The sequence below is a fragment of the Serinus canaria genome, chromosome 4A (assembly GCF_022539315.1).
Source record: "Serinus canaria isolate serCan28SL12 chromosome 4A, serCan2020, whole genome shotgun sequence".
NCBI classification, from domain to species: Eukaryota; Metazoa; Chordata; class Aves; order Passeriformes; family Fringillidae; genus Serinus; species Serinus canaria.
The window spans coordinates 6,770,592-6,796,383 of record NC_066318.1 but is presented as its reverse complement, the minus strand read 5'-3'; the positions used below and the strand labels follow the sequence as shown (position 1 = coordinate 6,796,383).

General features: G+C 37.3%; 1 protein-coding gene across 3 annotated transcripts; it reads left to right on the top strand.

Annotated features, from left to right (window-relative positions):
- Nucleotides 1-25,792, top strand: PHF6 (PHD finger protein 6). 3 transcript variants are annotated; one of them, XM_050974608.1, is made up of 11 exons: nt 1-17; nt 4,853-5,032; nt 5,212-5,313; nt 8,368-8,501; nt 8,807-8,850; nt 17,898-18,064; nt 18,242-18,385; nt 19,614-19,718; nt 20,602-20,735; nt 21,371-21,500; nt 23,100-25,792. In XM_050974608.1, the coding sequence occupies exons 2-10, from the start codon at nt 4,895-4,897 to the stop codon at nt 21,498-21,500; spliced, it is 1,098 nt and encodes a 365-aa protein (XP_050830565.1). In that variant the 5' UTR covers nt 1-17; nt 4,853-4,894; the 3' UTR covers nt 23,100-25,792. The 3 variants fall into 3 exon arrangements, with proteins under 3 accessions (XP_050830565.1, XP_030084724.1, XP_050830566.1); XM_030228864.2 differs by lacking the exons at nt 1-17; nt 23,100-25,792 and adding an exon at nt 21,790-23,051; XM_050974609.1 differs by lacking the exons at nt 1-17; nt 23,100-25,792 and having other exon boundaries at nt 17,901-18,064; nt 21,371-23,051.

Below are 25,792 nucleotides of genomic sequence, written 5' to 3'. Positions count from 1 at the left end.
CCCCGCCCGCCGCACGGGTGAGTGACCGACCACCGACCCGCCGAGCGCCCGCTGCCCGCCCCGCCGCCGCTGCGCCGCGCTCCAGGGGCAGGCGCGGCGCCCCCGGCCCGCCCGCAGCCCACGGCCCGGGGCCCGCCCGCCCTCAGCCGCCGCCGGTCCCGGGGCTTCAGCCGGCCCCTGCAGCCCCGCGAGGGTCGCGGCACCCCGCAGTATCCCCTCAGGGGTGCCCCGGGTGCCGGTACCGCCCCCCTGCCCCCTGCCCGGGCCGGCGGTGCCGTTCGCTCCGCCCGCCCCGGCCCGCGCCCTCCTTGCAGCGAGGATCCGCCCCCCCCTTGTCTCCCGGTCCCGTTTCCCCCAAAATTCCATGGAATCCCGCGGGGGTCGCTCTTCCCGCGTCCCCCCGCGCTCCCCCCGGAGCCCCTCGGCCGGGGAGGGGTCGGGCCCGGCGGTGCCGGTCGGGTCCCGCGGGGAGGTCGGGTGGTTCCTGCCCGTGAGATGCCGTCCGGCCCCCTCGATCCCCCGGGGAGGCGGCGGCAGAGGTGCCGCTATCGGCCCATCTCCCGCTCCCCGTGGGAGGATGTAAACTTTCCTGGAGATCCCTCAGCGCCGTCTGCCAGATCTCCCTGACCGCGGGCTGTCTCTGTGTCATTTGTAGTCACCTGCTCTGCTCTCATTGTTTAGGCGTTGGAGGGTTTGCCCTTCTCCCCTCGTATCTGCCCCCTATTCGGTGTCTTTTTGTTTTTTTTTTTTAAGGAAGATGCATGGATAAATTCCCATCCTACTTTTTACAGTAATTGTAGGATGTTGTGTGAATGTAACTCTTGGATAAAAATTTCTATGGGACCTGTGATTTGGGTTCTCAGCCACAGAACCCTACAAGATCCTTCCCCTCTCCTCTTCTTCACTCCCCCCTTCTCCAAAATAAACCTTCCAGCAATGGGTGTCCGCCCCGGGAAACTGCAAAGCACTTGTGAGCTTGTGACTCCGGTGTCTCCAGTGAGCATCCTGGAAAAATCAGCACAAATATTTTCTGTAGCTTTTCCTGAGAGACCAAACCACTTCAGCATCTGCAGTGGCATTTTCTGAAGCTTGTTTACAGGTTCTCCCTAGGTGTCTGAAATTTTCTTCACAAATATAAATTCTGGTATTTTGAAGTTTAGTTTGGGTATCATACAGGTCACACAGCAAAACAGACTTTACACAGGCAGCCTGTAGATGACTGTCTTTCATAGGAAATACAGGTGAGGTTTTAACTCCTATAATCAGGGTCCTGAAACATGTTTGGGCAATAAATATAAATTAGAGTCCAGGTTACTTTCCAGTCTTTGGTGCTGAACAATGTCTCATGCACTGAGGGCATCCCGTGCATGAGTTATTGAACTTGCACTTTTATATTAGGAAATCTGTTGCCTAGAGCTCAGTGAAGCAGCACAGAAACTACAGGAGGGTGTAAAACCTGCTGCTTTAAAGATAAAATAAAGATGCTGGGAGGGAAAGCACCACATTTAATAGTTTGGTGCACATAAGTAATGTGAATGCAAATGAACCCAAATTTTTTGGTGGAGAAGGGTTGAGTGAATTTCTGCTTGTGTGATTCTGGGGTACATGTAACTTCTCATTTCTTAGATCAAAGCCATGGAAAATTGATCTGTATGGAATAATCTTTGTGTCTAGTATGTGTGTTCCATTTTGGTGGAGACAGTGAAAATCTCCCAGCCAGTGATTCCACAGTGCATCACTCTTTGTGATCCAGTCTGTGAGACTTTGACAAAGCTGACAAACAAGATTCTATCAACAGGAGATTTAAATCACTGTTTTTTTTGTAATTCTTACTCATTTGTTACCCTTTTAAACATGGAAAACCAAAATACTGAGCTGTTTTTAAGTTGCATTTTTTCTCATTCCAGTGAAATGTAGCTTGATACTTAGCAAACTAGATTAGTTGTTCTGGCTGATTTAACTTGAGAGAAGAAAACAGAATTTTGAGTGCTTGGATTCAGAATTGTGGGGCTGTAGCTGTATTACTTGGTTCATCTTTCTCAGAAAATGTGTTTTGTTTCTTTTTTTAATGGACAGGATAAGTGCATTTTGACACAAAGAGAAGTGATCTGTGAGTAGTGTCTTCTCACATTTATGAAAAAGCAGATATAATTTATGGAGAGGTCTATAGATGTTTCTCGTGCTAAAGTTTTTTTCAAAACTCTTTAAAAATGTATATAAATAGGGTAAATGCTCAGTGAAACAAACAAAATACCCCACAACAAATATGGGATTGGAAAGAAAACTTCTAGATACCCTTGTAAAATGCTTTCAGAGTAATTTAATCTGATGGTGAAAAGAACATGAATTTTCTTTTTGCCGTGTTTGACTTCTGAATAATTTTTCAAGTGTTAAATTATTTGTAATTGTGAAGTATTTCAAAACATATCTTTGTTTTTTTTTTTTTTAACATCAGCATCTGTGTATCAAGTAAAGATTGACAATATTTTTAACTTCACTGTGAGCCTTAAAAAATCTAATTATGCAGAAGTACTTGAGGAAGTCAGGCTGTGTCAGGTCGTGGTGATGCTGCAGTGACGTGCCTGTAGTGCACTGGGAGGTGGAAAGCAGCAAGCTGTGAGAACCTTCTTTATAATCTTATGTCTTGGAAAGCTGTTTTTCCTATAAATTAAATATGATGAGAGCCACCTAAAAATTTTTATGTGTGCTGTAAATTACTTTCATTTTCTAAAATAGAAACTTGCTGCTTAAATTGAAGGGTAGCTCTGTTTTATTAGTAATTCTTGTTGCTGAGAGTCAGTAGGACCTGTGCACATGTACAAGGAAATTCCTGATCTTCCTTTTAATAACTGATATTGTTGATGTCAATATTTTAATAATATAATCTGAACATAAAATGAAACAGGTAGACCCAAGTGATTGTATTTGTATATACCACACTGTTTGACAAAACCAGAACTTTTACATTTTACATTACTTTGTTAGTATGTTTCTAAACATCCCTGTGTGATTTATGTTGACCTATTGAATGTGAGATGTAAACAAGTAATTGTGATATTACTTCCTACTTGTCTTTTGTAGGTCTTTTCCTGCTCCCAAATATTATTTAAGTTTAAAAAATTACCCAGATTTTTATTTTTTAATATACATACATACATATCTATCTGTCTGTCTCTTCAGGAACCATTCTTTCTGCTCAAAAGGATTTACAGAATAGTCTTGTTTTATTTTTTCTTCAGAAGAATACAGTATAATAATTCTTTTGTGTTTTAACACTTAAGGACTCCCTATTGCCTCCAAAAGGGTGTGACTAGTTTATCCAGATTGGCACATTTTTTGTGCAAATCAGCAAGATCCGAAATCTTTGCATTCTTGTTCTGAGTGTGCGTCAGCGTGGACTGCTCGCAGTTAGAACAGAAAGCAAATGGAGCTGTTGGGAGGGCACAGGCCAGGGGGACAGGACGGGCACCTTTAGAGCAGGAGTTTTGCAGTAAACGGTGCAGGGCCAGCAGTTACAAGGTCTGTGGAAATCTGTTGAAGCAGGAGGGTCTGACAGCAGGAGCCGATGGAAACTTGAGGACGTTCCTTTGCTTTCGGTTAGAGAAGGAGTGAGTGATACCAGCATTATGAGCTTCTGACAGCACCGGGTCTGCCTATGCAAATTCCAGAAACCAGCCGTGTATTTTCATGCAGATCTGTGCCATTGTAGCCCAGTCCAGATGTTTTGCAACTCTGCTCTCTTATTTATGGCTGGATTTTACACTTTTTTCCAACACAAATATCAGACCCTACGGTGGCTTTTCAGTGGCTTTTCTGACTTAGCTGAGTCGAATGAAGAGAAAGGCTGAGGAGGATTTTATTGCAGTTGTGGCATATTCTGATAGTAAGGTTTAAATCTCCAAAGTAAAAAGCTCTAAGAAAGTCTGTTTGAAGAAGATGAGTTTTTCTATTTCTTGGTAGATGTAGAAGCAAATGAGCATCCACTTCTAAATACTGGGCCAAGAAATTGATACACCCATTGAGTATTCTCACTTTTGCATGAGCTGTGTCGGCTTGATTTGGGCACTGTGACCTCAGTGTTACATTTTGAAACGTGTTGCTGGGTAGCGCTTGAAAAGTTTGTGATTCATACTGAGTTTAATTTTAAGTTACTTTTCTGAGCTGAGAACAGCAGCTCTCGTGCACTTACTGAAACCTGGTGTGGTACTGCCAAACTGACTGTTGGTCATGGAGAACTTTCCACTGCAGCACCTCAGAGAGGTGCCTAAAATTTTGTTCCTAATGCTGTTTGAGTAGCCACGAGATACCTGATACCAAAAGTGGTAACATTTTATCATCTCACCTCTACTCATCTGCCCTGAGATTTTGCGAGCCCTTACAGTCAAAACTTGTGCAGGAGGCTGTGCTGGACACTTTTTCTTTGATTCTGCTTTTGAAGAAGTTCATTGCATGTGTATATATATATTATTTTTTAAATTTTTTTTCTTCAAATTCTTTTCCTGTAATAAATAGCTATAAAAATGAGTTGCAGTAACTTTTTTTCCCCTATGATTCTCTTGTTGTATTTCCTACTTATTTCTTTTCAGTTTTCTGCTTTTATATTAGCATCCCAAGTTTTATTTTAATTCTCAAACTTATTTTCGCAAAGAAACTGCTTTTTCCTGCTGAAAAAAATTCATTAAAATTTGGCCAAATACTGCTTCTGCCAGTCACTTGTTTATTTGGCTGTATTGAAGTAGCATAAAGAAAAGGGACAAATCACTTCCAAGCATCCAATACTTTATTTATGGAGCTATGTTAATTTGCCTTTTGTTGATGTTAACATGCTGATTGCAGTTCTTTTTCCCTGTAGCATTGAGAGGATTGCAGTGGCATTCTAAGGTCATTTAAAATCATGACAAGCTCAGTCGGACAGAAGAAAGTCTCCTCCAGACAAAGGAAGTGTGGGTTCTGTCGGTCGAATAAAGATAACGAATGTGGGCAGTTGCTGATGTCGGAGAACCAGAAGGTGGCGGCACATCACAAGTGTATGGTGAGTGACCGGGAACGGGATGGAGCCGGGAAAACGATGCAAACACGTGGAAAAGCCTCCCAGATTGGAATTGGCACATGTGATTAACCACTGCAGTTTGGTGGGTTTCATATCTATACATTTCTCTATCACTTATGCCCTTAAAAATTAAAATACAGATTTTGTCTCTGCAATTTTAGCTGTTCTCATCCGCACTGGTTTCTTCACACACTGATAATGAGAGTCTTGGTGGATTCTCTATTGAAGATATTCAGAAAGAAATAAAGAGAGGCACAAAATTGGTAAGTCCCTATTTTGGCTCTTGAAAATGGAAGATGTTATTTTCATACCCTCCATAAAGTTTGCAAGGAAGTTATTCAGTGTATTTAATCTATTTAATATTTTCTGTTAGGTTTCTGAAAGAAATCCACATTCTGGGCTCCCGGGAAGGAAGTTATTGTGTCTTTACTAGCACGTGGGTTTACTGCCATAATCTAGCTTTAACTACCAAATACACATTTTGTTCCTTTTATACTGATTTAAAAAATAATGCTGTGAATGTAAAGGGCTTATGAGGTATGTGGGTACAGTAGTCATTGCAGCTCCACCAATTTAAAGAGATTGAGCAGCAATGACTTTTTTTTTAATTCCTAGAATTAAAAAATTCATCAGGATTTTTTAAATTATTATTTATTTAGAACTAGTTGTTTTCCAGTTTGGGGAAATGAGTGAGGTTCTTCCTAAAATAATTTTACCAGATGATCAGTTTACTCCTCACATTAAAACCTTTCAGCTTGGTTATTTAAAGCACTCTATATATTTACCAGTTCTTGGACCACTAAAGGAAGTCCAAAGTATTATTGTAGAACTACTGTTTTATAATAATAGTCTACTATTTCATCCATTGTTTCATTTGAATCTTTTCCCATCTAGGGAACTTCATTTGCTCTAATTAGCTGAAAGAAGTAACTGTTCACAAGTCATTCATGGTGTGATTAGGACTTTACAAAGACCATGGTAGTAAATGAAACTAATGATCATAAAGAGACTTCTTGATTCTTGTGTGTCTTAAAGGGTTTTAAAGGTTTTTTCTTTTCATGTCTTTGGTGGTTTCTCTTTTTGCTTCTGAATCTCTTTATGTTCTGTCTATTGCAATGGCTCCATTCTTGTAACTCACCAGCTGTGTGTACCAGGCACTTTGTTCAGGTTTCTGTAGAAAACCCAGATCTGGTCAATCTAATGGATTCATAGTCCTGAGTTGGTTCCTCTTTGGAGAAAGCATGCAAGATAATTTTAGATCTTAACTTAGGTGCCTGTCTCTGTAGCTGGCAGAGAGCTGCAGCTCTGAATCATTCTCTGGAGGAACTTGTCTTTCTCCACTGGCATGTGGGAAGTTTCAAGGTAAAGGTTTATCATTAGCCCAAATCCCTTCTCTCAGATCTGGTTGCCTGGTCCGTTCTGGGGGAGCACATTCAGCAAAAAAAAACCAGAGCACTGGGTTAGGTGAATATCTTGATGGCTTGGGCTCAGTTTGTCCTCTGTCAAGAGGTGCTGCTGGCCAGGTGGGCTCTGACAGTGGTGACCTCATTACCAGAGGGACAGTGACAATATAGAGACTTTCTCATGGTTATAGATCTGGGTAGGTTCAAACCTTGGTAGGCCAGACACAAAACCTTATGAAGTCTAAATATTTGGAAGAACAAGTCACTGATATCTTAATTATTCTAATTATCTGCATTATTTCTAGTATCTGTGAATAGAAAGGTTTTGGTTTTTTTGAAGAACATACCTAATTTGCAACTTATCAAACTTCTTATATACCCAATATAACTTGAGTTAGTGACCATTTGGACAGCAGACATGCACCAATGGAATAAGTATTTTATTACTTACTAGAAACATAGATGAAATGTGTGTGCTCTGTTTTACAGACTCATCATGGTGTTCATAAAACCAAAGTTTTCTTTCAGTCGTTTTTGGCTTTCAGAAAAACTGAGGTTCTGACTAAACTTGATTGGCTGGATATATAAGCCTAGGCTTTTCTAAAGGACTTTGATCAGCAATTATTATGTATAAAACCATAATGTATAACAGATTTATGAGATAAAATGCCCATAAAAATTAGATAACTACTAAGCAACAGTGTAAAACTGTACCATTTCAGAGCTTGCAGAGGAGTAAATGGAGATGATCCAAGGCTTTGACATTTTAACTGTTCAGTTGACTTTGTTAAAATTGAAAAACAGGCTGGTGGTATATTTGGTAACTTTGGTGGTATATTTTTTTGGCATATTTGAGAGTAGCAAGGAGAACTTGACTAAATGAGTGCAGGGGAGAAAAAAATGTACCCACAGAGCCAAAGAGATATATAGATATATATATATATAGAGAGAGATATATAACTATATATATGTAGGGAATATCCGACATTTCATACTTAGATCTGGAATTGATTGTAACATTTTGGGAGTGCTGGCAATATGCAGGATACAAAGAAAAAGCTCCAGTTGTCTTGGAAGGTCAGTTTAATGGGAAATCCTGAGATTTTGGGGAATATTGTCAGTAGAGAACTATAAAGAAAAAAAAAAAAAAAGATACTGTCAATTACTTCTCTTGATACCACAGTATAAGAAGGACCATGAGCAATTTAGAAGGCTAATTTAGATAGCTGCTGTTATCTATGTGTCTGATACAAGAAGAATTAATTAATGGGAAAGAAGAGTAAAGCAACAGCCTCACTTTTAATCTTTTTTGCAATATAAGTACAAAGAGCAAAATTGAGTTTAGTTGAAATAAATTAATTATGCTTACCAAATATCTCACTAAATTCAGTGTTTTGGAAGGGACTTTAGGACATAATTTTAGGAAAAAAGTAAAGTTAGCTCCTGCTAAATTTGCAGGTTTTCAGTATTTCTGACTGCAGGATTCATTCTGAAATGGGTATCATTTTTTCCCCTCTTGTCTTTATAATTTAATTGAGAATTAAACAGGTACAATTATGATTTTAACTTTTCTGAATTGGTCGGTATAAACAGACTGTCCTTGTGAGGAGATAGTCAGGTGAGTAGCTGTGTCACTTTCATCAGATACATGCCACAGAAATAAATTACTTATTTTGTTCATTGAGTTGATAGTGGTGGTTGAGTTGATAATGCATCTGATGGTTATTACAAACTTGTAACAAATTGCTTAATTTTAAAATAAATTATACAAAAACACCTGAGATCAGGAAGAGTAATACCAAGTGCATAAATCCTTTTTTTTTTTTTTGTCACCTGGAGTGGTAAATATATTATTTTTGAACTCAGAATACTAAACAAAAAGCAACATGAATTGTGCTTTCTTTTCCTTTCCAGATGTGCTCTTTGTGCCACTGTCCTGGAGCGACCATTGGCTGTGATGTGAAAACGTGTCACAAGACATATCACTACTACTGTGCTTTGCATGATAAAGCTCAGATAAGAGAGAAACCTTCACAAGGCATTTACATGTAACTATTATTTATTTGTTATGTTTCTTTTTAATTTGTATTTTACATTCTTTGTTTAAAAACAAACAACAAAGCAAAACAAGACCCCACTTTGGAATCTAAACAAAACTGTTGCAAAAAATTCTAATTATGATTGTGGCATTCAAAATAGTGATGTGCTAGAAAAGCATATTTTCACTGCAAGATTTGTGTATCAGTGAGTCTTATAAGTGGGAGAAAAATGTACTGGCATTTAAATTTAAAAGATGAGTAAATAATTTGTGATTCGTGACTGACTTGACAGTTTTCAACTACTTTGTTTATAGGATTTTATGTCGAAAACACAAGAAAACTACGCATAACTCTGAAGGTAAAATTATTCAATATAAATTTTTCCCATTGTAGAAAGATACTTGGTTAAATTTAATTTTTCTGGAGAATATAAATGTTTTCAGTAAAAATTAGAACTACATATTTTTGAGAAACAATGAGTTTGGAAGTCCATCTGATTTCTGTATTTTCTCTAAAAATTATTGATTGAGGTGGGAAAAAACCCCAACCATAAATTTTAGGATGTTCAAAAGATATGATGCTCCATAAAACCAAAGTTTGGGTAGAAGTTATACATTCCCTTCTTGGAAGAAGCTGGCTTATATTTGTAGTTAAATATTCAAAATATTAACTTCTGAAATATTTTGTCAGGTACCAGCTGGTTTTTGCTAATGTTCCTAAATATTCATTATTTTTTGTACTAGTAAATAGAGTTTAACTCTTGAAAAAAGAAACACCCAATAGTATATGAAAAGGGTTGTGATGAGTTCACTTGCAGATAAGTTTCTGAATCATATTAATTAAAAAAAAAAAAAGTTTTATAGATCCATTCATTAAAGCTCTGTAGCTTTGCAGAAAAAAACAGTGAAATGCCACAAATGTAGATAAATTGTGTGGTCTGTTAAAATTCCAAACTACTTGTGCTGTTATGTTTTTATTAAGTATTTTTCTTTTTTTCTACTGCATGTGACTTTGGGTAAGCAAACAGTTGGTAGTTTACTTCTTGCATTGTTTTCAACTGAAATGTCCTCAGATTTAATTAATGAGGAGTGTGCAACTGTTCAGGGAAAATTAAACTTCATCAATTACTTCAGTCTCTATGCCAAATGTATTTTTAAGATAATGTATTGATTTTTATGCTGCAGATAGTGGACTTGTTAATAGTAAAGGTTTGGATTTTATTTCAATATTCAGAAAGATTCTGTAGGCAGCAGAAAATACCAAAGAAATTTTTTTTTTTTTTTACTCTATTTACATAAATATTGTTGTGTGCCTATATACAAAACTCTAATTTTACTCTTACTGGGTTTAAACGAAAAATAATATCTATGTTATAATTAGTTCTCCAAAGAGAAGAGGCCACGTTATCTTCTGTTTTGGGGTCACTTTGTGTGTTAGCAGACACAGAATATTAAAGACATTTTGAGTCCAGAGAAATTAATCTCTTACACTGATATTTTAAAATAATCTTTTATACTTTCTCACAAATGTCTCAGTGTTTGACATGTCTTTAAAAATGCCTCCCATTCTTCATGGAGCTCAAAATCAATGGATTACTTTTCTGCTTGGGATTTCTTGCAGGATCTGAACTTGTGTTTTTGTTTAAGAGTTTTCAGAAACCATTATCTCCAGTTTTACAGTGTCATTTTCTAGCAGCAAAAGCTTTTAAATTTTATATAGGTATATTGGGGAAAATGAGTGGGTTTTTTAAATTAAATTGATGATGATGGTTTATTAAAACATTAATCTAGACTCATATCAAGAGCCTCTTAGAGTGTATATTTCTTCTCTCCTACCCTCAATGTCACTCAGAACAGCTGAGGCCAAAGAACCTGATAGGATATTATTTAGCACTTTGCACACGTTTTTGAATGTGTTTGAAATATTTACTTCTGTCATACTTTACACTTCTAGAAATAGCTTTGCACTTCTAGAACTATATGTAGCTATACTCACATTCCTGTTTTCTGTTCTTTATTTAATATTTCACTGAAATTCTGCCAATTACTCTTTCCCAAAGAATATTTTCCTTTTAGTCCATACAGTTTTGGAAACTTTACCCATAAAATAATTACTATTTAGAGTTTTGGATTTGATAACGCCAAAAGCTTTTTTGTGATAGACATCCTTTAAATCAAAGAAAGTAGAAATACACATTGCATATGCCTGATACAATGTGTAAGTAATTTTCAAAGCCATGGTATTTTGCTACATTGAACACTAATTAACTTAACAGACAGAAATTACAGGGTGGTTTTCGGAGTTTCAGAATGGACTTGGGAGTTTTTTTCCTTACTTCCTTACTTAAATGCTGAAGTTTGCTAAGTGAAATGACAACTGAAAGGTGTTGGATGTTGAGATTAATCTTTATATTTGTATTTTGTGTGTTTCTTGATGAAAATGTGAATGTCAAGGAGGCATTTAAATGTGAAGGAACGGTGGTGTGTGAAACCAGATAACGGACTTGGCAGAGGAGAGTGACTAGACTAGGCAGGGAAGCTGTATGTTAACACAGTGGCTTTTTTTTTAATCTCGTTTTAGTTTCATTTTCATTAATCTTTGCTTAGCAGTGTTTTCCTAACAGAACAGTTCAAGCTTATCTGTGGTTCTGTCACCCAGTGTGGGTGCAGGGAGGTTGCTGGGACCATCAGTCCTTTTTAATGGAAACTTAACTGCTCCTTCTCTGGGTTGCTTTTTGGTTGGGGATTTTTTATTATTATTCATTTGTTGTAATTTTTTTTTTTTCTGCTCAGTTTAGAAATTCTGTGTGTTCTCATGCTTGGTTCTTTATATCCAGATTTAATTGTTCAAGTCCAAGTATTTTTATTCTGTCTCTTATGTTAGTAGATGTTAAAAGAGTTTTTAGGAGTGTTTGATTTGTCCTGAACAGTTTATTTTTTGTAGGCAGCACTGCTGCATAACAGTGAGATTTTTCCTTCCCTTTTCTAGAAAATGGATGCTTCTGGGGGCATACTTGCCCAAGTCTGAGATCTGGCTCATGCACTTTATTTACAAGTTCTAGTTTAAAAAGACTGTCTGTTAAACACTTAATAACAGTTCAAGAAAATCTCTTGAGGCTGCATGGAAATAATGTTGAAGGACCTATGTTGGAATTAAGTTACCTGCTAAGACTTAATAAAAAGGACCTCATAGATGTTTTTTATTGCTGTTATGGAATTCAGGTGGTGTGAGGATTCATCAGACTTGGTATCTACTCATCAAGACAAAATTAATGAGTGATGGGAATTAATTTTTCTTCACATGACGGGACTTGAACTACCGTCTGTATTCTTTGAATATGAAAATGTAAAACATGGCAGTAGAGTACTATGCTCTTAAATTCATTATCTGTTTCAGCAGACTGTTGGTTTATCTAATTGATCTATATGGCCTGGGTTTTAGGTGACATAGAATAGGAAAATTGTATTTCTCCTGTATTTCCTTTGTGTAATTCAGAGTGATTTTTCTGTGCTTTGTTCCCATTACCTGGAAAAAGGACATTAGGTTTTTGGCTTGCTGTTTACAAATTTAACAAAATAACTGAACTTCAGGGAACAGCTTCATTCATAATTTTAGGCAAGCTGTCTAAGTTTTCAGTAGCTAATAGGTTACAGGAATTGGTGCCAGTGCTTTCAAATGATCACATTAGTTGAATTACTGTTCAGTTTGATACAATTGTATTTATTCTTTTTGAAGAATGAAGCATTGTTGAACTAATGTTTTGGAGCTGTTTGTTGGAATTTATGCCAATGTACTGGAAATAATTGTTGAAAAATGAAAAAACTGGCCTCTCTCAGTTCCCTGCAGGTGAGGCTGCCCTGGCTGATGTGTTGAATTTAAAACAAATTCAGCTGATGAGGAATAGTTTAATATAAACTAGGATAAGAATGTAATTTCATCTGTTACAGAGTGGTAAAACAAAGACTAACAAAGAGCTGTGTGACTTCTCTTGTTAATGTTTAGAGAACTATGGGGTCAGAAAATAAAATGTCTGTAATTTCTGTTGTAGCTGTGCTCAAAGCCTCAGGGAATTATGTTTCCACAGTGGAAATAAGGACATTCCCTGTCTTAGCATCCTTTTCATGTCATTCTGAAGGTCAGACATGGAATCTGTGCTTCTCACACTGCTCAGTAAGTTGAGTCAGGATGATATTTCTCTGAGATCTTTTTAGAGACACTGCAATCTATAGTGCAATGAGTACTTTCCCAAAATGCTGTGAAAACCAGGCAGGAAAAACATCTGCAACTTTTTGGCACTCTGGTTAGGTAACATTCTGATTCATCTTTGGATTCTTCAAGCAGTGTTTATTCCCTGTTGCATTTTCTGTGGCACTGGTCCTAGCACACGTTTGCCTCAGGTCGTTTGCAGTAACAGTCAGGTGTAAATGGTTCTGTAATGTTGCACTTCGGGGTCGTTTGGATTTTGATGGTGAGAAAGTCTTCCCGGGCTCTGGTAACTCAGCCTGCCTGCTGTCTGTCTCTTGGAGAATGCTCTGGGTGTGGCATCAAATGTGTCCCTGGTGTTCCCACAGAAGCAGTTGGTCCAGGCAGGAATTAGCAGTGTCCCATTATAGACTAATGAGGGTTTGTGCAGAAACGTCACCAGGGTTTTCTTACAGAAAACCACATGGCTAATGGAAAAGGAAGAATGTAAAAGTCATGTGGTGAATGGTTTGTCCTGTGGTGTTCTGATTCTCCCTCCCATCTAGGAAAGGTGTTACACAGAGAGGCTTGTGCTACTCAACAAACTCATCAGACCAGGGGTCATAAACTTTGTGATTGTGCAAGTAAGCCAAGTGCATCATCTGTCTTCAGTCTTTGCCTGTGTTTCTTTGCTTGAAAATGCATATAAATTGTGTGGTTAGTAAGGACTGTTTTATTATTTTTCTCTGTTAAATGTGCTTAAATGAATAATCTCATAACAATACCTCATAACAAATAATTTTTGGATGCGAGTCATCAGTTCCTTCAAGTGTCTGGGGCTTTTGGAAAACATATTAGTGGCAGGACCTAAGGGGTAACTTAATTTTTTCCTCTCAGTTCTTACTTTAATTTAAATTTATTTAATGTAGCTTATTCTTTTTCCATTGGAAAAGATAACACAAAAAATATATTCAGCATTTTGGTCTTTAATTTCACATCATCTGCTGATAAAAACTACTATTATTTCATGATTAGTTTACCTGCTTTTGTATTTGTTGGCAAGGGGGTTTATGCAAATCCCTGTTTCTTATTATTGCTTATAGATGCATCCACATTTTTAACATTAACTGTGGGGCCAATAAGGCTCTTTTTTTGATGTTTCTTTCCAGTTTAAAACAATGATGTTGGCTCATATGGTTTATTTGGTTTCAACCGTAGTTTAATGAGATTTTACTCTAGCATGCTGAAGTACTCTTTTCTTTCTCTGCTATATTCCATTTGTCTTCTAAAAATCTAGTAAGATTGATTTTGTTTCTTGAATTTTTAGTTTCTCTTTTATCCCAAATGCACTGTAAAACTTTACCTGCATATGTGTGATTTCAGATTTATATAGCAGCATTCTGTGCTTTGGCTTTATATAGAAACATTCTATGCTTTGGCTTCTTTTCATGTCCAGTTCTACTTGCAAATACATTTTGCCAGTAGTTTTAGCTTTTATCCTCCTCATACAAAATTAGCCTGCTTTGTTTCTGGCTCTCTTATTCTCTTGTTTAAGGTACTGTAGGATGTAAATAGAGCCATATTTATTGTACACATCCTCTTTTTCCATGTTCTTTCACAACCTTTAAATCACTTAATTCTTTATTACTCTGCTTTAACCTGGTTTTTGGAAAGGGGTTCCATGTGTATTTCAAGCTGATGCAGTACGGACCAGTGATTTCTCAACCTCTTCTCTGCCAAGCCTTATTTTAAACAGCAAAACATCTTGATCCTTTTTCCTTCTAGTCATGATCAAAGGAGAATTTTTAGATTTCTCTCTGAAGCTGAATCTCCCTGTTAACAGTTGATGTAATACAGCATTTTGCCAGGGTTCCTTCTGTGGTACTTTGTACTGCACATAGATTTCTAAAATGCTAATTATTGGCTTGTTGCTACTCAGCTGAATTTACAATATCCTATTCCTAGGTGCTTTTTAAAATGTAGATTGTTTCTTCTTGATTTCTACCCTTACACCCCCTTTCTCAGGCCATGTTGTGTATTGGGTTCTTTTCAGATCTAGCTTTTAGGGACTTCTGAGGGAAGCTCATAGAAACCTCCTTAAAACTTTATCTAAAAAGTTATATTTAGAAAATTGTCATGATTTTAAAAAGCAATGCAGTAAAGGGATATGGGATGGGGGTAGTTGAAGAGGGAGTTCTAGGGATTCTAGGGAATCTCAGGGGATTCAGAGGATGGGTGATATCCATGATAAAACATCACCTGGTCAGGGAGGAGTTGAACAACTTTTTGTGTTTTCCTTAGTTCAAGCTGACATGAGAAGTTGGAAACACCCAACCATCAGATGCCAGGGACACAGGGTAAGCTGGCAGTGGGCTTGAGGGGAGGGATAGGGCACCCATCAAGCTGTAAATTAAACATGAAGACCATGCAGGGCAGATGTGTTTGACAGCTGGTTACAGTCCCCCTGTTCTGTTCTGTTCTGTGAGTTCATGGTGCTGTAAAAACGAGAGGAGCTTTGGTGTTTGAGGTATGAGGCTTGGAGGACAGATGTGGTAGAGCAGATCCTCACATCTTGGTGCTATTACTCGGTAGGTCCACATCACTTGAAGTAGGAGATGTAAATCTTCAAGGAATTGTATTTTGGTGAAGGGGTGTCATGTAGCATCTGGATTTTCATGTCTGACTTTCTCTGGAAGTTGTAGTTTTGAGCACAGATGAGGGGTTCTCCTTTAAGGAAAGCTGTGCATTTTTCATGGTTTTTTTATCTTACACTCAAACTTTTAAAAATACAGCATTTTTACATTTCAAATCTTAAATATGCTACTAATTATAGACTAAAAAATAGCACTTAAGAACTTATTCTATTAGGAGATTGACACTTCTAAGAAATTTGTTTTCACACAGTGTGCTTGGTTTTTAGCAATTATAACTCATTTCTGTTTTTTTAAGTGGAACTGTAGAGAGTTGAGGACATGCTTTAATGTTATTGTAGAAAATAGGGGTGGACTGAGATGGAAAGCATTTTGGCTGACAAAATTGACAAGGAGCTTTGGAAAAGATAAAGAAGGGCAGTGACTGGACTATGTTTTGTTTCATGAAATAGCAGGGAAGTCCACTGAATTATTTTTGAAGGAATATTTTTAACTTCTTACTGATGTAATTTAAAAGGTCATGGATTCAATAGTCACATTTTTGTAAGACTGTTTTTCTAGAATAACCATCTGTGATTTCTGTAAATGTAAAATTTGAGACAAATATTCATAAATGTCTGAATAATCAGTAGAGAGTTCATGTGAGGAACAAGATAAAAAGAGAATTCTTTTTGAAAGAAGTTTTCAGGTTGCAATAAAATTTGCTATATGCAGTCTAAGAGGTCAATATCTAAATTGCATAATCTTGCTTGGGGAATTTAGCAAGTGGTGACAAATGAAAAATAATGTTAGACAGGAAATACGGAGAAGAAAATGTAAAATGTATTGTTTCATTACATAATTATACAATTACATTACATAATCTGTGTCATCTTGTATTTAGTTTTTTTCAGAGTAAAATAAATGGTACTTTTGACATGTAATTAGAAAAGAGTAGTTTATATATGAAAGTATAGGGATGTTGTAGACAGACTGATGTGTCTTAGTAGCAACTTGGGCAAATCTGTATATAGCTGAATAATCTGTAAGTTTACACCAAAATAATTTGCAGATCTGTATGAATTTCAGTATAACCTGTTGTGGTGCATTTGGATGAGTTTTCTGTCCTTCCTTAATAACTGAGCAGAAGCTGTAGCTTTCTTGGGGGTTAGTGACAGATAGAATAGATGGAGCTGAACAGAATGTCCTTGTGTGCCAGGCTGGGCCAGGGCTTCAGTTGTCTTTGCTCCCACTTTGTGGATGTGGAATATGTTCAGCACTTTGACTTCATGTTTTGTTCAGTTGAGTCTCTGTTATCACAAGATAGAAATGTGATGAGTTTTATGTGATAATAGGTAAGAAAGATGAGTGCTGGCAAGGCAGCATTTAGTCTTCAGCTAAGATGTCCTATCTGGACACTGAAATAATATGGCAATATCCATCAAGTGAATGTTCCAGGTCTTCTCATTACCATTTCCTTCTGTTTGGGGGCTCATACTGATGTTTGTGGTTTGGGTTTTGAGAAGAAAAGTCCTTCAGCAAGGTCTGTGTGTGTTCTTTAAACAAGTCTGAAATATGTTTGTGGTTTGAGCAGAGGTGATTGCTACAGATTAAAGTTAAAAAAATGAGGCTGCTTCTGTGAGTAGGAAAATTATTAGTGACTGAATAGAGCTGGTTGTTAGATGTAATTATCAGATGCAATTTAACTAGGTCTTATTGGAAGCAATCTCAATCTTGTAGAATTGATCTGTATCTTCTGTAGAGCTGTGAGTTGTGCAAAAGCCAGAGTGCCCAAAGGCTGGGCTCAGCTCTGTGCAGCATTCACAGCTCAGCTGACATTACAAAGGAACTTCTCAGGCCTCTTTGGCATGTCTGTATTAAAAAATGTGTTCTTATGTTCCTTGTAGTCTGTAAATACTTGATATGGGATGTTGTCAGTGGGGATGATTTCCTCTGAACTGGAGGCTGGTTTGAGCTGCAGATCTAAAAATGTTCTGTAATGACATGAAATTGTAGATTTGTTTCACTGAAGGCAAAATACTTTTCAGTTTTAAAGCTTGATGTTATAACCCAATGGATGAATTTTTTTCTCAAGTCAACAGGCATCAATTAATAAAGCAAGGAGAGAGGTATTATTTGGGTACACTGCCATACTGTCAAGGGCAATTTACATTGGAGTTATGCATCTTAAAATAATAAATTATTAGCATATTTCATGGGTGAAAACACTTTCCAGTTTCAGTGTAGATTAAATGAAAGTTATTTTCAGTGAAGTTGAAGATGAGTTTCTGAGGACAAATTTTAGGTCTGAAAGTTGAAGTTGTAAGAAACACTAAACCTTCTTATGTTATAAAGATGCAAAGCTGTATGACATATAAGAAGCAATGTTTTCAGGATCTGCAGTTGTATGTTTGTAATAAATGGTTAAAAGGTACTATTTTTATTTCTGACCAAAATTTTGAAAATATAAGTTGTGGTTTTTCTTGTCTGGTTTTGGGGGTTTTGGGTTGGTTTTGGTTTGGGTTTTTTTCTTAGTTTGTTTTTTATAAAATTGTAGAGAATCTTATTTAATGATGTTTTCTGACTTCTAAAGCAGATTTAGAAGAAAATATCAATGAACATGAATTGGAGCCCTCACCTCCCAAAGGAAAAAGGAGGGGTCGTAAGGGAAAGCCAAGAAAAACAAATTTAAAAGGGCAATCAGAAGACACTAGATCTACGTCCTCACATGGCACAGATGAAATAGAAAGCAGTTCCTATGTAAGCAGTAAATATGCTAAACTTCTTAGAAGACAGAATTGCATATTTCTTCTCTGAAATATAAGTTTTGTTAAAATTTGCATTTGTCTGAGCCTCCAGCTGGTGGCCACAGGCTTTTAAAATTGCAACCTTATTTGTATCCCAGCAGTATATTTTAGTAAAATGTTTTTCTTTCAGAGAGACAGGTCTCCCCACAGAAGCAGCCCCAGTGATACAAAACCTAAATGTGGATTCTGTCATGCAGGTGAAGAAGAAAATGAAGCTAGAGGAAAGCTTCATATATTTAATGCCAAAAAGGCTGCAGCACACTATAAGTGCATGGTGAGTAACAGTATTGTTGATAACCAGTCTATTCTGTGAATTTTGTCTGAATTGCTATTTTGGATTTTAATACAGTACCCTCACATGTAATTATGCTGAGTATTGTCTGTATGCTGATGATCTTAAGCACTGAAGTGTTGCAAAGTGAGCAGTTCATTTATTTTCACTGCAGGCAATATGAGTAAAAGTTGGCTTCATGCTAAGAGATGGAATTAGCTCAGGGAAGTGCTTTAGCTTATTAAAAATGCTCCCTTAGTGTCTAAATGTATATGAAGTATTTAAAAAGGAAAACAGAAAACAGTTTTAACGAAAAAAATCCTTTCCAAGAATAAAACAACAGGCATTCAGGGACAATCTGAGAAGAATCCATGAACTTTGTTAATTTTCTGACCTGTGGATTCAGGCTGTGTGACTTAAGTAGTGTGTGGGATATGGAAGCTCCAGGAAGCTCTTGCCTTTAGATGATCACGTTTGTAGAACTGTCAGCCTGAATGGGACCTAATTGCAAAGAACATGAGCAGACAGTGCCATGAGTGAGGTGAGGCTTTGGGTAACAAAATTCACACTGGTTCATGTTGTACCTCAAAATGAATAAATAGTCCAGGCCATCTGTGGAGTTACTCATTGACTTTCTGTATCCAGCCTCGATAAACAGAGAGCCGGTGTGTACTAGTCTTACTCTAGCAAAGCTCTTTGTTACTTTGTCTACCTGAACTTCAGTTTTAAGGCAGTTAAAGCTGAATATACCAGGATGATGATGGAAGGGATGGTATTCTGTTCTCCATTTTCATCCCTCAGGACTTCACAGCTGTATTGACATCAGGATTGAACCTGACTTACATACATGTCACAGGGAAGGAAATGGAATATTCCTAAAATGTTGAGTAGTGCAATTGATAATATTTTCCATTTGCTACTTTATATTTTCATCCTATCATTATTTCTTGTCTACTTCTCTGTCTTTTTAAAGAAATTTCTCCAAGGCAACAACTCCTCTAATTAAAGCAGTCAGGTGGGGATCAGAAGGAATGCTTTAATTGCTCAGTATTGGGTTTTTCCTAGTTTGTTGGTAAAGCACATTCTGTCTGAGATCACAAAACAGGATGTTCAGTGCTCAGTTATTCCTTTAAAAAAAAAAATTCCAAACATCTTGGTTTGTTCATCTTGAAGAAGGATGTTCATCCAACATCTTTGGAGCTGACATTACTTTGACTTGCTTGTTTTACAGTTGTTCTCTTCTGGCACTGTCCAGCTAACAACAACTTCAAGGGCAGAATTTGGTGATTTTGATATCAAAACTGTACTTCAAGAAATCAAGAGAGGAAAAAGAATGGTATGTACCCACAGAATGTGGTGAATGTGTTGGTGATTCTGCTAAGGTCTGTATAGCTCTGCCTCCTTCCTTTTATGGAGCAATCTTTTCCATCTCTTTCTAAACACAAAATTAAAATATATTATTTGTGGGCAGGGCAGCCAGATAGGAATCATCTTAATATTAGTGGTGTTTGGGCTTGTGGTATTTGGGATTCTTTATGACAATGTACATAACTGTTATGATCACAGAATCATATGATTCATATTAGCCATGCTGTAACTATAAGAGAGTAACAGCTTTGGACCCGTGTTACTAAAAACACACTGTGGAGCTGCACATAAAATTAGAGAATATGCAGTTCTTGCAGTGAATATATTCTCTAAAATTGGAAACAAACCAGTGTTTCCAACTGTTTTGGTGTTTTAGTAGCAAAACATTTTAAAAGCTTAGAGATGGGGATGCTGGTAAAACATCACACTGTATTTTATTAAAGCACAGGATGTTTCTAATGTACTAAGAAATTTATAGGGGATCAGAGAGATAATAAAAAGCTAGCAATATTGCTCCTTGAAAAAAATAATTTAATACCCTCTATATATTAGCATACTAACTTCAGCAGCAGTAAAATGGCCTTGGACATGCAATAACATGTCTTGCAATCATGTAGCAATTTTCTGTGCAACAGACAGGTAAATCCCAGTGTTCATATTTTTGTGGGTTGGTATCTTACAGTTTTTGGTTTACCATGTCTTTGATTAACTTTTCATTGGAAGGATGATTTGCCAGAGGAATTACTCTGTTCCAAAATGTTAGCCACAAATATGAGGAACACTAAACTGAGTACTAAGAGACAAAAGACTGAGGTGCTGAATGTTGCTGTTCTCTTCTTTCCCCTGCACAGAAATGCACACTCTGCAGCCAGCCTGGTGCTACTATTGGGTGTGAAATCAAAGCCTGCATAAAAACATACCATTACCACTGTGGAGTAGAAGACAAAGCTAAATACATCGAGAACATGTCACGAGGAATTTATAAGTAAGGACCTATGTAATTGTTGAATCTGCAACGAAAGTAAAGATATTTCATGACACTTTTTCTGCCTAACTTGGGTAGTCAATATGTTCTTAAAAAAAGAGGGTATTATTTAGCTTAAAATGGTATCTTTAAGTAGTTGTTGACTTTACAAAACAGTTACTCTGTTAATTTAAAATTTCTGTAGTGTTGTAAATAGGAGAAATGAGAAAATTATTTGACTTGTATTATATTTTCCTTCTCCAGTAACCTGTAGTTTAGATCAAGAAAACTGATGTCATGATTCCTCCATATTGATGTGCTTGTATCTTCCTTCAGGGGCTTTTTGGGCCCCACAACTTTCCATCTTTCCTGAAGAGCTGTGGCTTGGCCGCAGCTGAGCTGCCGTGCTGTGCCCACAAGAGGGCATTCGCCGAGCAGTGAGAGGCACTTCTGCAGAACTGCGATTGGTCACAGTTTTGTTGGCTGCTCTTGACCCGTGTTTTCCTTCTCAGTTTAACTGATGCTTGACTGGAAGCTGTGAATGATTTAAGAGTTTGCAACTGACTTGTAGCACATCTTGAAACTAATTGAGGGATAAGTCAGGTTTTGATGGATATTTTCAGTGTAAATCCTCACTGTTCCTTTTATTGTGCCAGACTCTATTGTAAAAACCATAGTGGAAATGATGAAAGAGATGAAGAGGATGAAGAAAGAGAAAGCAAAAGCCGTGGCAAATCAGGCACTGACCATAATGACATTCCTCAGCAGCAGCTCAATGGAAACTAGGTATGGAAGTTACTCCTGACAGATCTGTTACCAAGACTGAAACGCAATATACAATTAATGTAGTTTACTGCAGTGAAGTATTTAAATCTAGTGTATGCAGAGTACTTTTTATTGGCATACTGTAGAAGAATGGGGAGGATTTGTTGTTTTTTAAATCCGGCTGACTTTGTAACAGTGTAAGAAGGGAGGCCCTCATTTCTATTGCTAGATGTAGATGTAATGTCAGAGCTGTGAAATGCTTTTCTGTATGATTTTAAATTTACTATTGTTTTCATCATTTTTTAAACAGGTTCAAGGGACAGAGTTATAGAACTGGGAATGGCTAAGACACCATAACTACTAATTCTTTTAAATTGTTTTCTAAAAATCAGAAAAGGGTTAGTAACTTTTTACTACCCAACTCTGTTAGAAATTTCATTGAACTGCCTGAAACGTTCATGTGTGTGAGCCTTCAGTAAGTGGCAGAGTTTTACATGTCAATATTTTGTAGTTTGTAGTCTGCAGTGTCTGGAAAAAAATGAAACACTATATAAATGATATGTAATATGTACAGTGTCAAAAGTTAAGGCAGACATTGAAATGAAGTAAGATCTATATTTCTGGACTGAATAAAAACTTTAAGATTTGGAATGTGTAAGTTGTTTAGTGGATTCACACAATGAGGGAAGGTCTTAGCTAGTTTAATTAACAATATGGACAAGTCCGTGATGGCAACGAGCTGGTACTTTGTGAATTTTGCATTTTCTTCCTGCACGAGTTCCGGAGGCCGTACATGGCAGAGCCGCGCTGTCCTGGCTTGGGCAGCAGCAGTAGGAAAGGACTCGGTGTACACGAAGCACGCTTGAACATTTCAGGTTGTTCCTGTTGTGATTGCTCATTCCGCCCGGCATTGTTTGCGGAAGATTTACTTGAGCAGCTGTTGGTTCTGAGCTGTGAGCTTTAGAACTCATGCCAAAGGGCTGTAGTTCATTCTTTCCCCAAAAACCCACCTCTTTCTGTGTCTTGATTTACAAAGAACACTTCACCAAGTGTGATTAAAACCCTACTATACAAATGTTTGGACTTTGCAGCCCAATCTCTTTTACTTCAGAGAGTTACAACTCTTAACTCACTATGGAATTTAGCCACCATATCTGACGTCCATACCTCAGGTGTTCTCTGTTGTGTGGAACACTTCATGTTTTGTCAAGAATGTGCATAAAGGTCCCATATTCTGTAAGTAGAATGAGGAAGCAACCTTTTTTGCTAAATTGGTATTTATTTTTTAATCATATGACCACTATATGGGAAAGTTCACGTATCATGCTTATTGTTTTAGTGATTTTTTTTTTCCTTTCTCTGTCAAGTCAACAATCACATCATGGAATTCTACTTGCTAGAATTTGATGTTCCTTGAGGGAACGCTCAGATCTAGGCTGTACCAAACCTAAAGAACAGTCCTCTGACTGCTTTCAAAACACCTTGTCATTTCTAATGGCTACTGGCTTCTTCAATTGGTCTGTTAGAGTACATCCTCAGACTTACTTAAATAAAACCAAAAAGCTGAATCTAGTCCACATGTATGTCTGTTGCTATTGCATCACCTTATTGTTTGTTTAGGGTTTTGACTTGTTTCACTCTGAACTCCCAACAAAACTTCTGGATTTGAAGGAAGGAAACAAGCAAAAGACACTGATTTGACTATAAACTGCTACAGTTCTTCTGTGATTAGTATTGCAAAAACGGTTCAAATGTAACATGAGTTTCTGTAGCATTTTTTACTTGTATTTTTAAAAGATTTAACGTGTGTCATTTGTCTTCTTATGCATTCCCTTAATGTCTTGAGGGACTCAATTACTGTATATTGGAGTTTCTAACATTTTACCTGTTAGAATTCAATCAATTCTGTTTGCTTTCCTGGAGAATAATCCCGTTTGGAAAGAAATATTGCTGTGTACAGAAAATATTCAGTTACTGCTCTAAACATGATGCCATTGCTCATTTTTATTTTGTATTTGTAACTTTCAAAATTAAAAGCGTGACTTGAATTGCAATGACAGATCGATTATTGAAATTGTCTATCAAGGTGTTTTGTTTTTCCTAGAACATGAACATTTTTCAGCCACTCAGAACAGTTTTAGAATGCAAAATATCATCCTTCAATATTTAAATTACTTCAGTTTGTGCCTCAGACATGGCCCTCCCATGGAAAAAAGGCACTTTGTTTGCAGCTACTGTATTTAACTAAGTTTGCATGGGGTAGATCTGCCAGCATACTGACTGTACTCAAGACTGAGCTCTAATTCATTGTGTCAGTGGCTTAGTATAATATTCAGTCAAATAACTCATCTGTTATGGATAAATTAACCCATTCCTTGCCTTGAAGAACCAGAACAGCACTTTACCCTCAGGTAGCAGAAAAGCGAGTGGCTGGTTTCCCTGTTACCCTGAGTGCTGAAATGGCCTGGTGATACTGTCATCAATTCAGAATTCATGGAAGCAAAGTCAAAAGCAAAAACCTTTTCTTACAAGCCTCAAACTTGTCATAACTGACTTCAACTCATGTATGCTGGGTAAAAGTGCCTTACAATGTAAAAATTGTATTTATATGTTCCCAAGTAGCATCACCTGCTGGGGAGTAATTCTGTTGTGGTGTTAATATTTAGAAGAAATGTACCTCAGCAGTGTATTTACTGTACATCTCTTACATCCTTAATTGTAGTTTTAAAAAGCATGACAATGTATCATAGTATACAACATTTACATCATTTTTTTAAAAGACAAAATACTGCCATTACTGTCTTTTTATGTGTATTTTAGCTTGGAATTTCAGACAGTCTCTCTGAATTTTTGGGGGTTTGTTTAGGTTTGCAGGGTTTTTTTGGTAAAGCAATGTAATCTTTGCAAGCATATATTGAAGATTATTCTGGAGCATCTACTGCCTTCCCAGAAATGTTAGAAGTAATGAAAGTGCTCTATAGGTGAACTAGGTATGTTTAAATTAGCTAGTTAAATTAATACAGTCAATTTGTTACTGAGATTTTTTTTTACTAGGCACCTTCTGCTTTCATCTCACAATCAGAGAATTCAATGTCATGAATTCAACAAAACTTGTCTTAAAAAACTGGTTTCACTTTAATTTTTTAAATTTTATTTTATTATTGTTACTTTTTGCCTTTGGGCATTTCTTTTGCTCACAAGAGGATTGTGTGCTGTTTAAGATGCCTGGAACCCTCTGAGAAAGGAGGTTTCTCCCCAGCTCCTTGCACCTCTCCATTAAGAGATCTCCCCAACTCACTGTGGTCTCATAGATCTGTGGTTCTGCTATTCCCAGAAGGACTGTGCCAAGGAAGGACAGGCATCATAAGGATCCTGTTCAGATATCTTGAGGATACAGCTGGTGCAATGCCAGAGTCCCAAGGTCAAACCCCCTGTAGCAGTGGCTGTGTTGTCCAGGGCAGGGGGAAAGGGCTGGTTCAGTGTCAGTGCAGCTCCCGAGCATGAACTGAGCAGAACAACTGCTCCTTCAGCAGCGTTGCTCCACAGGAGGTTCTGTGATAAGGCTCTAGTAGGAGCCACACCTACACTTCACAAAGTCTCAGCTTCAGGTATAAAGAGCTCTGCTGATCTACAGTGGTTTGAGTCTGTCAAATCTGGTCCTAAAATGTAATGAAACAGAGAGTTTGCCTCTTACTCCTGCCTATAGCAAAAAGAACTTCATGCTAAAACAGAGTGAAAAATTAAGAGGTGATAATCTATTTGAAATATCAGACTTATCTGACAGGTGATAATCAGTGCATTCCAAAAATATTAATACGCTGAATCAGATTGACAAGAAAATTAATCCTCATTAGATTAAATTAATCTGAAGAGAACCGAAAGGGCATGATAGCAATTAGTAACTCTTCTTCCATGTCACCACAGTCAGATTCCACTATATTAGTGATGGAGGTGAAAAAACAGAACACAGGCCTTGATTTATATACTTGGTGAAGCAGTTCCTATACATGCATATGTATGCACAGCCATTAGTCTGCAGTGACATCTCAGCCCTTAACGAATCCTGGAGAGCTGTTGCTTGTCAAAGCACTCAGGTTAGGCCAACGTTTGCAGCTTTTGCTCTAGCATATACTTACATTAGGTGTAAAGACAAGGAATGTATGGAAGAGGGTAAATGCATTCCTATCTACAATGTTATGTATATTTTGTTCCTGTTATATTGGCTTTACTTCCAAAGTTGTAGTTTGCAGTATTAGTTTCTTTTTATTGGTATCCTTGCATATATATATTCAATAAATGAGTTATGAATTTCA